The 18,571-nt window shown below is 41.5% G+C and overlaps 1 protein-coding gene across 1 annotated transcript in view; it reads left to right on the forward strand.

Annotated features, from left to right (window-relative positions):
- SGIP1 (SH3 domain GRB2 like endophilin interacting protein 1) overlaps positions 1–18,571 on the forward strand; it is a 200,262-nt gene that overhangs the window by 24,574 nt on the left and 157,117 nt on the right. The window contains exons 2-3 of the mRNA XM_019531590.1: positions 61–178; positions 567–611. Coding sequence (XP_019387135.1) covers positions 602–611 — 10 coding nt within the window. The 5' untranslated portion in view covers positions 61–178; positions 567–601. The remainder of the gene's footprint in view (positions 1–60; positions 179–566; positions 612–18,571) is intronic.

Raw genomic sequence — 18,571 nt, forward strand, 5'->3', positions numbered from 1 at the left:
CAGATAATGTAATCTCTGGCTATTTATTCAGGCTTAATATTTAATTTTTTTTTTCTGCAGTCCTGTTTACGTGCACGTTTCATGGCAGAGCCTCCTCCTAATCTGACAGTGCCTGAGAATTAATCTTGTTCACCCAGCTGCTGCAATAGGATTATAAAGAGGGGAAGTGCGTCATAAGGTACGAAAAAGGGTAATGCATTTGGTGAAAGTGGGGGGAAAAATGGGAAATAGGTTCTTGTGTTCTCCAGGGGTATTGTGTCAGGAGATGCAAGCAGGCTACCATGTGACAAGGTACAGAGCTGGAGGGATTGGCTGAGATACTGGCAGGCATGTGAGCTAAGCCGGCACTCGCTCTCTCTCCCTTTCTCTCTCAGCATCCTTCTGTGATCCTCTAGGTGATACAGACACAGCAGCATCCATGGCCTGTCTTTTGCCTTAGCACTTTTTTTCCCCCCTCCTCCCTCCCCCATCTGGCAGCTGTACAAATCAGGGATCTGAGACATTTATTTTAAGGGCTTACGTTAAGCATCTGGTAACTGGAATCGTATTCTCCTGCATTTTTTCAGGCTCCTTGGAAATTGAGGAATGCAATTCTGCCACCATGATGGAAGGTAGGTAATTTTCTGAGCAGCTCTTGCAGGTTTCTGTGTGTTTTAAATGCCGGGGATGCGGGAATGAGGGGAAAGCATGCTGAAGCTTGGCCTGGGTACGAATTGCATGCGGTTGGGGGGGAGGTTCCCCCTCTAAAAATCCTGTCTGAAGCTTTTCAAAACTTGCATGTTGCAGATTAGGGTATAATATACAGCTTGTTAGACTATTGCATTCACATCCCTGGTCCTGTGTTTGCTGCTGAGGGTTGCCAAATTTCTATTTAGCCTGCTCTGCTCAGGATGATAAAGCAGAAGTATCCAGTGATTCATGGTAGCATAGCAGTATCTTAAGCATAAAATGTATGTGTTCAGAGTAAATATAGGGTAGCCTGCATCAAAATCCTTTGACTAACCTTTAAGTCATTGACATGGAAACTCACTTCCTGAATTCGGCATTATTCAAGGATGCAATTCCATGGTGTTCTTTAAGCTGCTGAGATGGGATTTTGTTCTTCTACAGTCTGGCTGTAAGGCTGTGTATCCTAGTAGTTTGAGGGGGGGCAAATGCATTAGAAGAGGACTTATTCATGTAATGTCTCTGGATGCCAGTGGGGGGGGAGGGGAGCAGGGATTTATTTAGTTATTTTGGTTGGGGTTCATTGAAATGAAATGTGGCCTGCTGGGTGCAATAAGGTAGTTCTTAGAAATGGTCAAAGGATGCAGATCTGGTCATATATGGCAAAAGCCTCCTGATGTTTCCCGAACATATTTAAACCTGTTCTGGTTTTCCAGCCATATGTAAATCTGTATCTTGTCCTGTTGAGTGGGAGATGGAGAAAAGGAGCTTTCTAAAAACATACAGCAGGTATTTTGTAGCCTATAAGATCAAACTCTTAATCATGTTTAACAGTCTCTAGGATGATAACCGGAAGGGACTGTGACCAGGATATACACAGGCAAATATAGAGACTGCCATTCTTCTCATTTTCACACTATACAGTGATGCAAAAATACTGGCCTTTTCAAAGATGACAGGCAGAATTTTGAATCCACTCTCGATTGACTACTGACTATTATAGTATTCCAGTCAGCCATAAAAATAGTTATGCTACATATTGAACAAAGACCTCTAGTGTTGATTTAAAACATGTATATAATCTTTTGAAATGTACAGAAATTGGATGCTACTATGCAAATGTATTTGCATGTGTGAATACTTTCCTGTTCCATCACCTTTTTGTTGTTGTTTAGCTATTACAAGAATTAAGATTATTGCTTTCTAATCCTAAAAGGACTTTATATTTATACTGTATATATAGATTAAATAGCATATAGCATTAGGAATAAGTTTTAAAAACGCACACATTTATTAATGATCTAAAACTTAAATATGCTGGGAGCCAATTGATCTGAATCCAAATGAATTTCTTTTTGTCGTATTAAATCACTTTAATCTATTTTATTTTGCAAAAGTATATCTAGCCCTATCCAAAAGAGATTTAATTCCTGATACTGTTTTAGCAAGTCCTGTCATTTGGGGGGGCTTTTCCCTTCTCACTATTTGTCAAATGAATAAAATTCCTAAAGTGTGTTTCAGGGAGATGATAGATCACGAATGTAAATCCTTGATTCCCCTTGCAGTGTTGTCCGTTGTGTCATCGCAGAATGTCAGTTCAGTGCGTGATGATAAGCTTATCAAAGTATTGCCTCAAGTAAAGTGTGGCATTGAACAAAGACGTGCATTGAGCGTTATGGATAGTATTGCTATGGATTTGCAAGATGCATCTTAGATTGCTACCTTGCATGCCTCACAAAGAAAACAGTAATAACAAATTTATTATGATATAGAGCAGAAAGTGTTTCTGTTGGAGTTGGGGAACAAATCTAACCAAATTTTCCATGTCTGGTGTTTGTGACATATTAAATTGCTTAACATGTTTCTCAATTATCTTAATGCATTTGGGATCCTAGAAAGGAAGCATGAAAATTGAATTAGCAGATGAAATTATTAACACATTTGATTTAATTCTTAAAGACTTAAAAGTAGTTCTATTTGTGGACAATTTTCACAATCAAAATCCTACTTCAGAAGACTGTCATTTTGCAGAGATTCACTTCTTGCTACTGATATGTTTTTTGCATTTGCTTTTACCACATTTAACCTGAAATTTCAGGCTTTCTTTAAAACAAGCCTTTGTAAAAGCTGTAAAGAATGATATGGATCCTATTTTTAAAAGTTATTTTGAAGCCTTTGAGAGGGATGTGCCACCACAGCATCAAAATGCTGTATTTCTATGTGAGAACTTGCAAGAGGAATTGACTAGAAACAGAAATGAAACCAGTGTTTATTTTTCATCCAAAATAAATATAGATGAGCACTTGGGTAATAGTCCCTAGATTTAAATATTATTGAAGCTAGTGTTCTTAGCTGTGTAAGCTCTCTTCCTTCATCCTGTTTGGTACAGTATCTGAGTCCTCTCCTGAAACTCAAGCAGATATCTGGTTGGACTTTTTCCCCTCCTTTTGCTTACTGGAAAAGAGGGAAAACCTTGTATTGAATTTAATCAAATGTATTTAATTTTGAAATGTCTTGGAGATATGATAAAGTCAATTTTTAAAATCTACAAGGAAAAGCATGCATTTCACTGTGTGCTTAGCGTTCATAGTCAACACCCTCAAAAGCAACCCCAAAATCCCAGCGTGGCAGCTGTGTCTTCAGAGAGCCCTCGCACTGAGTGCACCCTGAATACCAGCCCTGAGACTGACGGAGGTAAAAGCAGCCTGAACACCATGTGGGAGTGCACACCGTTAATTATTATTTAACATGTGCATTGCTTGTTGTCTAGAGGCCAAGCAGGTCAAAGACCTATTTGTGCTAGGTAGCAGCCCATTGTAGAAAATGACAGGCCCTGCCTTGGAGAGCCTTATTGATCTCAGACAGGTTTAAAATATTGAGAGAGAGGACCTATAACAGAAATGTATCATGTGACACAGCTACTTTTTGTATCCAACTAACTATAAAGCAGGTATGAAATTTTAGCTCGGGAACAGTCTTTTGCATAGTAGTTACAGATATCTTAGATGTTTAGATAGTTATTTAGCACTTCAGTGTGACAGTGGACCTGATCCTACAACCCTTGCCCAAATAATCCTATTTTACAACATAATTGGAGTAACCATATAAGCATAATACAAAACAAGAGGCTTCTTTTCTGTTTATTCTTAATTCATTGCCTTTCAGCTGCATTGAAAGCATTTTATTCAAAGCTTAATTAACTTATGGAACTTGCTGCCACAATATGTAATTGAGGCCAATGGTTTATTTGGGTTCAAAAAGACAGCTCTATGGAGCCTCTACAGTTGCATTAGACTGGGTAACTTTTTTCATAGGGATTATTAAGCACTGTGTTTCGGTACATAACTAACTGCAGTGGTTTAGGGAAAAAACTTACGGACTAACTTGCTGACAGTATTGCCTACTATGGGGTTTTTGCATTTTCCTCTGGTACTGGCAGCTATCAGAAATTAGAAAACTAGATTGGAAGGACCATGGCAACACAGTGGCAGATAGAGCAACAGACTGGACAGGGAGCAGAAAGCAGAGCAGCTGATCTGAGCAGGGAAAGGGGATTAGAGTGGCACTCGGGGAGGGTGTAGAGCTAATTTATGGCATGCCTGCCAAAAAGGTTGTCTCCCACTGACCTAGAGCTAGAACTGATGGCAGCTAACAGTGATTGGTAAAATCTTTCCTTTGCTTATAGAAAGGAAAATCAAGACTGGTGGTTTCACTGTACTTTAGATAGCTTGGCTTCAGTGAATGGGGCTTTTATTTGCTGCCTGCCTGAATCCTCAATATGCCAATGTTATGCATATATAATATTTATGAAAATGCTTCCTGGAAGGGAAAAAAATTGTTTTATATTTTTCTAATTTTCCAAAGGTAAAATTGGAAGCCAGGTTTTGTCTGTACCACTGGCAGCATGGCACATCAGGAAGTCCAGGAGATTGTAATAGGACCTGAACTGCAACTAGTGACCTGTGGCAAAATGTTTGCATGTGCCCAAGCAGTGGTTCTAAGTATTTTGTTTGACTAGTGGCAACTACTGATACGGGTCTGGCTTAGGAAGAGTCTGGATAATTTGTAACAATAACATTTACAATTATTCATGATGCCATGTAAGGGTTGTTTGTTTTCTCCTTAACTTGCTAGTGATCAACCTGATAGGAGTTACACTATCAGTTTTTAAAATGTTATATATAAGTATACATTTAAAATTGTTATACCTTATGCTCCAAAAAGTGCAGCTTGTAGCCCCCTAAATTCTCAATTATGGGAAACAGGTCTGGATCTAGACTTGATGGCTCATGTCCATCTTTAACGAAGTGTCAAGAGGCCGTACTCTTCACCGCTGTTGTAACTGCACTTTTTGCCCCTCTTTGTTCCTAAAGATCTTATATGAAGATATTACAATTGCAGAAGATGCATCAGGCGTTGTGTATTCCAAGCAAAGACTTTCTTCCGTTGTAACGTGGCATTGAATCTGTGCAGTCTCTTTATATCATTTTGAGTTGTTGTGCACATATCAATATCCTGCTGGGTTTTAAAACCACTTTGTAAGCAGTAATAAACACTTTAGCTCCTCGTGAACATGTGGCCACGGTTCCCCAAACCATTTGTGAAATGCATGGTTACAGTTCAAACTGATAGCAAAGCAGTATCTGGAATGGATTAGTGACTCCAAGCCTTATTCTTTTAGAAAGGACAGTAGAGAAAAATATATTTAGTACCTCTGCTCACTCCAGAATTTTGGGTTATTTACAGCTGAATTGAAACACATTTCTAGAGTGGTGATGATATTACTGTTCCAGATATCCCATCCCTAGGGCCAAATGTATTCAGCATTCTTGTTACCAGAACACTTTTGAGCATCAATTATCAGGTAAAGTTTGACCTAAAATGTAGGTTTAATTAAAAAAAAAAATCCTTGGACAAAAGCAGGCCAGGCATATTATTTGGCTTAATGTTCTTCATGGAGTCCAGTATAAACCATGAAGTATGTTTAAACAAGTAAATTTGATGAGGTGTGGTATTTTGATACGATTATTTGGATGAGGCCCAGCTGTATGTGTTCACAGGGAAATGATACCTGGTGTAAAATATATCCCATCTGGAGTAAACTTACTCCATAAGATAAGGCAAAGCCAGCTTGCTGACAGCCTCTAACATACGTGATCTGAATCCTTTTGTTAGTGTTTTTTTGTTTTTCTCCATGTCAAAATACTGACCCCTATCACTAGCCCGGTTATTTGTCAGAGAATCTGTTTTCTGGCATACAGAAGAAAGTGCTGGTTTTTAAACACCATTATTCATGCCCTGGGAGTTTATGGATGTGGCAGAGTGGCTCCAGATCCTCTTCTCCATGGTCTCCTTTCCTACCTTGTGGATGCACATCCCTTTGGCCTTGCCTGCAAGGATAATGCAGTGCACAGACTCATGAGGAAAGACACAGCTGATCGAACTGAAAGGCTGAGACGCACTGGAACGTAGGTTTTTTTTCAAACCTGCAAGTTATTTATTTTTATGCAGGGCCTTTTGGTTATGAATGTGGAACTTGGTCCTTTGAGGTGTTGCCCAGATGGAACTCTTGGTCGTTTTGTGGGAAATCGCAGATTCTTAGCACTTCTGGGAGTCGGACAAAGTGTGTTGAGTCAATTGCTCAAAAAATGAGGTATACGGAATTAATGAACGTTCAGGAAACATTTGGTCTTAAGTTTTCCAGCTGAACAAATTTAGATCAAAACTCGAACAAAACAAGTCTAAGTGTTTAGGACAAAGGTACATAAAACCCATCTAATGGACAAGAAATTGTCTTCTTCCTAAGGAAATATTACAGGTTGGCAGATTTGATGCATTTCAAAGGCACAGTGTGGTGCCTCAGAAGAACCTATATGTGAGCTAACGATTAAAGTGGGTCCTAGCAGGACTGGTTCAGGAGAACGTCTATTCCTGGTCCCAACGTGGTTAATTGTAAAGGCAGTTTATTGAATAACTTCACATTGATCTTTAGTGCTCGGCTACAACCTACACCCCTTTGGCTAGTATTGTAATTCTTTTGTAAACCTGATATTAAGGGAGAGAAGGGAACGGTTCAAAAATGTTTGAGTGCAGCTTTAGTCTGTGACTGGCAGTTCTCTTACTGGTTCAATTAAGTGTTGTGTCCACATGCTGCTGATTTAAATCTGTCTAGCTAGATGATTTAAACCTAAATATTAAGGCAGCAAAATCTTTGAAGTTTGCAGTGCTCCTGGAAGGATGGATGTGGTGATACTAGCAAGCATAGTGCAGCAAATCCTACTGTTTGTCCTTCAGGCAAGACAGCAAAGTTAAAGCTTGAGGAAATGCAGTGGACAGTGTAAAATCCAAATGGATAGTATTTTCCTTGCAGTGTATTCTCTGCTTCAGCCAAATTGGGGTGGTTGTTATTGTACCTTTTATTTCCTCCCTTTTGCCTTGCATCTCAAAAGTTTTTTAACGTTGAAGACCTGTGGTTGAAATTAAAGAGCAGTGTTTTCTTTTTTTTCTCTGGGAAAACTTTGTGATGCTCTGAAGGAGAAGGGGCTGGGTCTTCAGGATAATGGATTTTCTTGGCCACTGTTCTGAGTTAATTTGGGAAATGCTACATCTGTTTGTGGTACTGAAGCTGGTCTAGACAGTATATGACTCATTTTCAGAACCTAATAAGTGAGAAGAATAGTATGAATAATAAATTACCTTGCAGCCAATCTGCAGTAGCACCCAGTGCCACTTAAATACTACTGAGATTCCTCCCTTGGAAGGGGATAAAATGTTATTCCCATTTCATGGGTGACTAAGGTGATTTGGTTAGCCCCAAATCATGCAAGGTGCTTCTGACTTGGATCAGGCTAAAACCTTGATTGCCTATGTCCCAGCCCAGCTCTTTACCACAAAGACGATATTCCTGCATTTTTTGCAACTACACTTTTGAAAACAGCTGTTGAGACTTTTTTTTTTTTTTGGTTAATTCCTTCATTGTAGGGTGCTTGCCTTGAGATACCAAGTATTTTACTTCCAGACGTTCTGAGCACCTGCAGCGCCCCTTGGCTTCAACTAACATTAATGCGCAGCACTTCGGGAAAACCGGCCCAGGGTGTCTTAAATAAGATGTCCACACATCGATGGCAGCAAAACAAGTGGCCCATTTTGAAAGTGTGAAGTCCTGAAATAAAAAGTCAAGGACAGGATTTCCTGTATCATTTCTACCTGTTCTGGCCAACTTAGTTGGAAAGTCAGACAAAAATTTAATTTTTTTTTTCTTTGAGTTTTATGTCTGCACCATCCTGTTTCCATGGCAACACATTCCAGATTTGTACAGCTGTAGAACCACGTGAAGTACAGTCTTGGTAAGGCTGTGTGTAGAATGTGTCTGATGTTTAATTAAAGGTTGGTAACCAGGCAAGGGACACTACATGCTTAGTGTGGAGCCAAAGATGGAAGAAAAAAGTCCTTCCTCAGTAATGAAAAACTGGACAGATACCTCCACTCCTGCCTTTTCCCCTTCCATTTCTTCCCCTCCCATGGCATTTCAGAATACGAAGAGAGTATTTTTTCCAGCTACAAAGCATTTCATGTTTACCGACAGACCCCTAGTGATCACAGTACTTGAAGACACCTGCAGCTTGGTGATAAGAAAATAGTAAAGGCAGAAAGGAAATTTCTAGTTTGCATTTGCCTTAATCTGTTCCTGAAAGACTTATTTTTGTAAAATGTGCACACAATGACAAACTACCTCCCTTCTCATAGTGGAACATTAAAAATACTTGCTACTCCTGAATATTTCCTGTGTATTCATGGACTCTTTTAATAGAGATCATGTATTTTGGTGTCATTAACAGAAATACAATTTTCAGGGGTGGCATTGTAATTACAGGAGAGACAGCAAACATGGCAGTGCTCGTGACAGCATAGATACCTGTCCATGCAAACTATATGCAGGATTGCACAGACTGTTTTTTAGTTAGCTGGACCAACTGGCCCTGTGCTGTAATATAAATCTGATAAGTCTGACCTAGATGCAAGCTTTGTGATGCTATTTCCTCTTAAGTAATCTATCCCCAGGGTTGTTTTTTAATCATGTGAAAAGATATAAGGAGTCGCATAAAAGTTGGGAAAGGAATTGTGTGTTTATAATTGAAGCCAGCAGTTTTTTGCATTTTTATGGATTACAGAATGTATGAATTAGCCAGGTGCCACTGCACTTGAATCATATAGGCCTAAGAATAGAAACCAAATACCTTCAGCTATCTCTTCTATCTTTAGGGTGATGTTACATGAAAATGTTTCTATTTCTTGGCAACGCTCTGTTGCATTCAATATTTTTGTGTACTTCCATCTTACTAAAACATCTTTTGTGAACTTCAATTAATACAAAAAGAAAAACTAAACCATATGATGTAGAATTTGCTTTTACTAACTGAATATATTGTTTGCGTGCAACATAATGGAATCTGGTTTTATCCAGTTAACTTGGCAATGTATAGAACTGGTCCCCATATTTTCTTTTATTATTATATTAAAAATGCTGAACTCTACTACAATTTGGTCAATGACCGTTTTGGGTTTTGTTTTTTTTTTAATTTAATACTAAGAATGGGAAGGACTGGCCTTGCTGGAGCATTTCATTTGTAAAAGGGTTACAGCTCCAGATTTTTACATTTATGGCTTTGCAGACATCACAAGACAACACTTTAAAAAAAATGAATGCGTTTCACAGATGCAAAAAACTAGAACTCTTGGTTCCAAAATAATACCTTTTATTAGACCAACTGGAAAGCTGCAAGAGAATCGTCCTTTTCTGCAAGCTTTCGGGATCAAAGAAAGCTTGCAGAAAAGGACAATTGAGCCCAAAAGCTCGATGCCAGAAGCTTGCAGAAAAGGATAATTTTCTTGCGACTTTCCAGTTGGTCTAATAAAAGGTATCATTCTGGAACCACAAGTTCTAGTTTTTTGTAGGTCTTTTGCCTCAGACCAACATGGCTACTAAGTACACCCCTTCCACAGATGCTAAATTTCAAAGAACAGCTCTTACTATAAAACCCCATTTTTACATTACTATACTTGGAGAAAGGAGGGAAGTGAATACATCCTTTAAAGTTTCAGAGGCAAATTCTGCACTTATGTGATGTGGCTCGGGTCTACTGAAGTCGATAGAATTGAACAAATTGTTTGAGAATAACCTACTGCTTACAGATCTGGAACAATAGGGATCTTGGCACCAACTTGATAAGGAAAGCAGTTATCCTTATTCACACCCAGTTGAACCAACTGAGTTGTTTCCAGCAGAGCTAGTGAAGGTTTGTACCACTCTGAGCTAAGAATCTGGCTAAATGACTCTGCACTGTATGTGGCAGAAACCCATTACTCCAATGGGCATTTTAGGTGTCACAGCCTATATGGTCATATAGGGAAGCACAAACACAAATACAGTATGCTTTGTTTGCTGCAAGCTCTGGGCATGTTCTGCCTCTCCCAGGTCTGCGTGTGACGTGCAGGCTGCACATTGTTCGTGGCTAAAGTAGTACATCCCACAGGTTATCACTAAAATGCAGAACAAATAAGGGAAGTGGAGTTATAGGTGGTTATGCACCACTCCATTGTGCCTTATATCAGGATGTCCAACTGGTGGCCCGCAAGCTGCAAGAAGCCCATGAGGAGTTAATATGCAGCCCACAGCCTCCTGCCCAGCTGCAGCTCCACCTGCTGCTCTTGCAGCAGCAGTGGCCAGGGTCTTCAGGCTCCCCTGCCCACTTCTGGGGGTAGGGCAGGGCAGTGCAAAGGGGCCAGGGTGCCCATGATGCATGCTGCAAGTGGACCTCTTGCATCACATGCTGGAGGGCGTGGGGGTGCTGAGTGATTTGCCAAGGGAGAGCCGGGCTTCTTGCTTTGCAGAAGCTGCCTATGTAGCAAGGTGGGGGTGGGTTACGTGCATGGTGGTGTGTGGGAAGCTGGGCAGTGTGCAGCAGTGGGGGCTTAGGGGGGCAGCCCTGGATCTACAGCCCACTCTGTGTGTGGCCCCCAGTTGCCCAGATGTTGGTCAGCCCTGATCTGCATCATCATCATACTCCTATGGGCTGAGCTTGCTTGTTTGTTTTCTGAACTTTTTTTTTATTCTTCATTTTTCTTCCTGAAAAAATGCAGGAAGTTTCTTCTGCTTTTGCAGAAGTTTTTCCTCCTCCCCTCTGTTATGTTTCCATATGTGTTTTCTTCCATTCCTTGCCTGATATCTGTATTTATAGCTTTCATATCTTGGCACCCATGCAAACCAGAGGTGAAGTGACATAGCACCACTTACATTACCTTTTTATTTTGAGTTCCATGAAACATGGGATCTACTTCCAAGCCATCTCTGTTCTTGCAAAACCACTCTTGATTTCACTCAGTTGTATTTAATTTCATCTGTGACATCTTACTCTTTCCAGTACAGAATAACTTGCCTGAATATTAGTGACACGGGCATTTGAACTTTGTTATGTTATTCCATTTATTTCGTATTTTTATGGTTCCAAGGGCTAACTGCCTTTGTGGTGGCTTTGTATTTGGCATTAGGAAACATTTTCAGTGTTGTGTATGTAATCCCTTCTACTTGAAAAACCCCTCACATGTCATGAGTGATTACAGATTTCTAGTCAACTCATAGATCCCTTAGTTGATGATTACCCTATTGCCAAGCACTATTTCAGCAGATGCACAGAAAAGCATAATGAAATTGCTCTGACTGCTACCAGTGAGCTGTGGCAGAAGATAATAAGCTGCTTCCAAAAATTAAACAACTCAAAGAAAAGATCTCCTGTTATTTGTTAACATCCTTCTGTTGTGGAAAGAAGCAAATCCACACCAGATTATGACCTGACACAACCAATTGCTGGTACCAAAGCAAATAAACTTAATTTATCTTCTTCCACTCTAGAAAAAGACACACATCCCATATTCAGTCACCTTTTTAGGAAAAAAACAATGCAAACCTATACCTAGACCAAAATATTGCATGTTTCCATCTCTGTAAAGAAACTGTCTGTTAGATCAGAGCTCCAGGAAATTCAAGTATAAACCTTTGAAACTTAGGTGGAGGGCTCTTTGTGGTTTTCCTTTTTCCTCTATAAAATTAATGTCATTTACAGGTTGTGTTTTAGTAATGCGTGCTATTTCCCCTTCATTAGCTATGTATCGGAAACCAATTTTTTTTTGATTGTTTTTGGAAGCCCAGAGTTCTTCCTGCACTCACTGGTTGACCTGAATTTCAGAAAAGTGCATAGGTGGTGGAAGGCTGGGGCTAATGGGGCTCACCTCCCACAAATGCAGGGCAGCAGGTAGGGCCACAAGGCAGCCCAGCCTCAGGTGGCTGCAGCAGGGCTGGGGAGGGGTCCATGTGCAGTCAGGATTGCAGCCTGGCATGTGGATCACTGGCTGCCCAGCACAGCAGGCAAATATCAATCTATTCTGTGAGGGGGAAGGGGCTGGAGCAGGGGAAGATCAAGGTCTGCATGGTGTGGGAGGCACCGGGGGCACGATCAGGGCCCTGGCAGTGAGGAAGGGATGGGGGAGCTGCGGTGTGAGGCCCTGGCTGGGCCAGGTGGTGGGCCAGTGAGGGCCTGGACATCTTGTCCAGGGATGCAGTGTGCGTGCCCTGGCAGGGACCTGGGAGGCACATGCCCCCTGTCTTCTGTGCGTGGGGTGGGGGCAGTTGCCTCTGTGTTGTGCTTTGCTCCCTGCTGCAGCTGCCCCGGGAGTGGCACAGTGCTGTGTGCCTGCTGCCACTGAACTGCGCTCCACCCCCGGCCTGCCCCACAGTGGGAAGTACATAGCATTGCATGGCTCTCGGGGGAGCAGGGTGCATCACGTGGCAGCAGCAGCCTCCACCCCACAAATAGATGGGGAGGGATGCATGCCCACCAGGCCTCTGCCAGGGTATGTGCAGCAGAAGGAGCCTGGGATGAGCCAGCCGGGCCCCTGGGATGAGCCAGCCGGGCTCTGGTTGTCCTGCCACCCAGCCTGGCTGGGGCCCTGCTTGCTACTGCCCCTGCCCCACTCCCACCCTCACCACTGAAGGGTCTCAACCTGCCCCCCCCAACCCCAGCCCTTTCCCCTTCCCTCACAGACTTAACTGCAGTGGCCGGGGGTGGGAGGGGGGAGAGGGCTGCGCGCATGCGTGCACGTGCTCAGTCCTCCCCACCCCCCAATAATTTTTTCTCTCTCCACTTTTGGAGAGATGAACAGAGTGCACATGGTAGACATTGTGAACAAAAGGATCTGAAAGGACAACTAAGATTGTATTTAGCAGTTTCTTCCTTTTTGTGTGTGTGTGGAGCAGGTATGTAATGCCATCGTTATGTCATGCAAATTCTACTAGCCATAGTGTTCTGCCAAATTCTACTAACTGTAATTGTGTAAAATCTCCCCAATTTTTTCAGTTCACAAGGGGTTGACTGACAATGAAACCTGTGTGTATGGGGGGGAGCTCTGTTTCAAGAAAACATCCTGACCTTTTATATGTTGTTTTCTTGGCCGAGGGGCCCAGTTGCTTCTGCTCTCTCTGTGTTCTGCCTACCCCCCTGGATGAGGAAGTGTTCTCCACGTGGCCTACGTGAAAAGCAACGCTGTTTTTAAAGTCTTAGCAAATATTTAGGATCTCATTTCAGTCGTGTCATATTTTAAGATATCACTTCTTAGTATTGGTAGTCATGACATCACTAGGTCTAGTGGCCTTTTGAAGCAAGAGGAGTTGAAGCCAATTTCTTCATGAAAGTACCATTATGTGGCAACGGCTCAAATTGGTGGCTCCCTTAAATACAAAAGACGAGGAAGGACTTCACTACCACGTTTCAAAGAGCTGTGGTGGAGCAGACTACATGAAACAAGGGGGAAGGGCTTCTGGCCATTTGCTGTGTGCAGAAAAAGTAAGAAAGGGTTTAATAGATGAAGTAAGAGAGATTGTCTAAACGATACTTGTGAGATTTTCCCCCTGTGAAAATTCACTTGCATCCAAATGTGACACAATGTGTTGAACCTGTGCTCTGAGTTGTGTAAAAGGTCTCTTGGAGATCTTGGCAGGAATGCCCTTCAGAAAACTAGCAGATGGGAAGGGAGAAACAGCAGCAAACAGAATGTGATAAATCTGCAAAAGCTCCCAGGCCCTTGAGATTAGTTTTTTATTTATTTCCGTAAAAAGTATAATAGAGGAGGCTCTCGAGATGCTTTGAATTTTTTTTGGCCTCTTTTTACACTCCAAATTAAATGGAAAATAGGGGAGAGGGAAGTGCGTGAATACATATTTTTGATAAACCTTTTAAAATGTTCCAAAGATTGCTTAGAGGGGTTTTTTCACCTTGCAATTTTTCTCAGTTACACTTTTTCTTGGTAACTGATGATTTTTATTATCCTCACCAAGGTGTCTTTCTAGATGTGTGATAAAGTTCTTGGTGTAGGCAACAATGGTTTTTTTGGAGAGGGGAAACTTGTTTCAGGGTTAGCATCCAACTGCCCATGGCTTTCTGAAAAAAATATCACTACAGGGCCTTTTTATTGAGAGAAAAATTCTCCTAAACCCTCCACCTACATGCTGCAGGGAGCTTAAAACACCCACTTGAGATTTATGTCCTCGAGCGTGGGATGTGTTGAGATAATGTTTTAGAGGTTTGAAATAGACTGAATAAAGGAAGAGCAGTATCCTGTTAAGAAGGAATTTGGAAGCCATGTAAAACTGTTTGATTGCAGCAGGCAACATTTCACAGCTTTTTCTCCAATACCTATCTGGAACTGTCACATGGCTGAACTGAATATTTAAGATATTCTGACAAAGGAACCTTTAAGATTTCAATTCGGTAAAAGCAGAATGTGAAGTCAGTAAAGATGAACCCTACTACTATGCCCAATTAATGAACATCCAATTAAGTATGAATAACTGCTTTTAAGCCTGTGTGTGTGTGTGTATAAATGCATTAATAGTTCAATTGTTTTGCACTTTTCTTAAAAGAACTTCAAAGATTACTCCTATTCTCCTTCAATTCATATAACTATTATCACATTCTTTCCCCAGTGCAATCTTTGAAAGCAGACTTCTTCATGAATTTTTGTCTCGGGTATCTGAATGGCATCCCCTTCAGCTTTTGTATGCATTGAGAGAGAAAATAGACCAAGGCATCATGTGACAACACTTATAAAACATTGAAACCTTTCCATAAGCCTTCAAAAACCATGTTGTCTTGGCTGGCATCACTGTGCACAGTCAGTTAATGCTTACGTAGATGGCTTTTAAAATTTTAATTTATCTTCTTGTTGTTCTTACATTTTGGGATTTAACATACCCATTGAAATGGTAAGTAGTCATGTCCTGAAGTTTGTACGCAGAAGAGACTGTTGTTGGAGCTGATCAAGGTTGTGCCCAAGTAAGAAGTGGTTAATGATGCACACCAGAAAGGAATTGTATTCATCTCAGCTAATAGGTAACTTTTTGCCCCTTTAACTTTTATACTTTATTTCCATTTACAGTTTTTTGATCCATTAATATGACTGGTCACTAATAAATGTGTTCCCCAGGGATTAACTCCTTTCAACAAAGAACTCTTATTCAGTACATCATTCCAAGTAAAATAATCCTTCCTTAACATGTATTCTGTTGGGGATTTGTCACTTTTGTTAGCGCCTTGCAACACGTTACACTGTGAGCCACACAAAAGTTGATGGGTGTTAGTGCTAGCTCAAGTTGGGAATAGTGGCACATTCAGTCCAGCAGAGGCCTGGAGGACTGAATTCCCTGCCGCCCCCTCCCCACCCCCCGTTCTGGGCTGCCTCTTGGGTTCCCCCCCCTGCTTGCTTGTGGATGTGGCTAGAGTGGTTACACCTCAGTGTAACACGGACTAGGTAGCATGGATCACAGATAATCCTGCCCTGGAGTGGCATTGCTTTGAACCACATAATGAGTGCTTTAAAACTAGTTTCAGGTGTTAACGTGCAGACAATCCAGGTGTAAAGAGATCCAGGGGTCACCCCAACTCATCCATGTAACATTACACATTAATTGTAGGCAACTCTGAGAGCTCTTAACCCCTGGATTGTCCACACATTAGGAAGTGCCTTTGCCTTGTAAATACAGTAGATTTTTTAAAAAATACAATGTTTATGAGGGTTTGTTGAAGCTTTTTTTTCCTTTCAGTTTTGGCTTTGGTGCAGAACATAAAAAACATGGCTTTTTTATATTGCATTATAGGGTCAAAGGAAAATTAGGGCTGGAAGGGATCTTATGAAATCATCTAATACAGCCCCCTGCTCCAGGCAGGAAGATCATCCTTCAGTGACTAAACAGAAAGACAAATATCTGTCTAACCTGCTCTTGAAAACTTTCAAGGATGGAGATTCTGCAGGTTCCTTAGGTACCTTGTTCCATTGCTTGACCAGCCTCATAATATGAAAGCTCCACCTAAGCTCCTACCTAAATTTCCCCTGCTCCTAGTCCTGTCCCCTGTGGCCACGGAGAAAAACCCCTCTCCAACCTCCCTATAATGATCCTTTAGGCATTTGAAAACTGCTATCAAATTTCTCCTTAGTCTTCTTTTACATACAGCGTCATATTGATTAACTCAATGTTGAGTTTTAAAAATTCAATATGCTTTTTATGTTTATGTAACTCCTTTCATCTAAGTATCTCCAATCGGTCAGTATTATGCTTTTAACTCTACTGTTGGAAAAATGGAAACATAAAGCGGTTCATTAATTTTTTTTCAATGTAGTTTGGAACAAAATTCATTTCTCTTGGTGCTAAGTCTCCAGCTCTTACCCATAAATTAACAGTTGCCACAGATATTCACTATTTTAAACATAAGAGGAACTTTTACACATGCTCCAATGCATTTTTGGATTAGAACATGTTGGAGCAGACTCGATTTAATCGTGTCTACTGCAGCATTTTAATCAAAACACTCCAGCCTGCTGCAGCATCTCATGTATTCAATATCCCACGTTTCAGAATGGTGGTAGGGGCAGTTAAAGCACCAACACTGCCATTTTGAGGCACAGGAAACTGAATACACCAGATGCTGCAGGCGTTTCAATTGCAGTGGATCCCGAGAGCCACTCCTAATTAAAATGGACTCCCTCCACCTCCATGGGAGCATGTGTATAGGCACCCACTGTTGTGAGATTTGGTATACAAGTTAAAAATGAAGTAGAAGGCAACCATAAGATATTAAGAGGAGGAGGAAAGTACCTGTACCATGTTCTTCTGGGTGCAACTTCTCATTATACTATACTTTTATACTGTATTTCAGGGGTGGCCAGAGTTACCCACCCACATCCCACTCACCTGGGACCTACACCCAATCCTCCACTGAAGTCCAAGAGCCAGAGAGCAGGGGGTGCTGCGGACCCAGAGTGGAGGTGACTGTGACCCCCCCCCCCTACACTGCTGAGCTGCCCCTGTGACAGGAGGAGGGAGGAGAGTGGGCTTGGGGCATGCTCCCCATGGGGAAAGCCAGAACAGTGGCTGGTGCCAGGCTGTGCCATCCCTTGAGCCACATCAGGAAGAAGTGGGTGGGGCTTTGGCCAATTTCCAGAGAGCCACAAGTACGATGCCAGTGAGCCGCATGGGGCTCATGAGCTGCAGTTTGGCCACTGTGGCTATATTTGGTCATTCAAGAAGTAACTGAACTGTACTTTAAAGAAGTCTCTCTGTTTAAAAGTAATGGTCTCCTAGATAAGCCCTTTTATGGTGATCATTACTCTTAGTGATCATTAATCTTGGTAGGTATTAGAAGTAAAATATCTTCAATTTCTCCCCTTTGTTCCTAAGTTTGTTGGTCTTCAAAATCCACTCTACTCCAAGGTCCATTTCCCCCCAACTTATTCATTAAAGAATCAGTTGAAAAGTAGGGTTGGATAGTAGTGAGAGTTGATAAGTGGGCCTTGACTATTATTTTGTGGAGAGGTAATTTTTCCATTCCTGTCCCTCCCTCCCCTCCACCCCCATTTCATGGCTTTGCTTCCTCTTGGGATAGTTACTATGTCTGTTTCTATTTTCATCTGTACTTCTAAATATTTGTTGAGACACTCTGTAGCATCAGTGTGGGCATCCAGATGAGCATGACTCTGCAGTAGGTGGCACCGCAGACCTGTATGCAGTACCAAATGCTACACATTCAGGTGTTCTCCATGCTGTGGGGGACAAGGAGGGGGCTGACCCAAGGAGATCCCAGGAAAACAAATGTCCCTGTTTGTATGGACATGGTCAGTGAGGCTATTTTGGTATCAAGTAGTCAAAGTCTAAATAAATAGAAATTTGGAGCTTGGGGTGCTGCAGGAAGGTGCAAGGTACATGGATGTAGAATTGTACTTGATATACAAGTGCTTTGCATTACAAACCATTAAAAATATTTAAATCTCTGGACACTTCTGGCATTCTACTGAAAAGCATATAAAAATTCAATTTAACTCAGTTTTAAAATTCTTCATTAAAAGATCTGTCGCTTTAAATTACCACACTTCCTTGTATACAACATGTACCTTTTCCCCCCCCCAAAAAATTAGCTGCTAGGAATTGCAGCGCATGTCTTCAGCCATGAAATGAAGGCAGCAAAGGGCTCAGTTGTGCAGAAGCCAAGCTGCCTGGCCCCTCTTTTCACAGAAGAAACTAGAAGCTCTTGCTGTATCCTGCAGCTAGGATGTTAACGGTGTTGAGTAAACTGAGAATCTGCAGCATATATGACTGGTTTTAAGCAGTTGTCTTTGGGAGCTAAGCTGTAACACAGAAGCTCTTATTGGTTATGACTACTGCAGAGAAGAATACAGGCCCACTATTGTGTAACTTCACAAGTAATGTTAAATGCATTGAAAAGGAAATGAAAGGTTTGCAGCATTCCTTTCAAGGAAATATTGGTGTGCAGTGAATAATGTGGGTGGGTGTCTGTTAGATGCA

The sequence above is a fragment of the Crocodylus porosus genome, unplaced genomic scaffold (genome assembly GCF_001723895.1).
Source record: "Crocodylus porosus isolate Cpor-Errol unplaced genomic scaffold, CroPor_comp1, whole genome shotgun sequence".
Taxonomy (NCBI): domain Eukaryota; kingdom Metazoa; phylum Chordata; order Crocodylia; family Crocodylidae; genus Crocodylus; species Crocodylus porosus.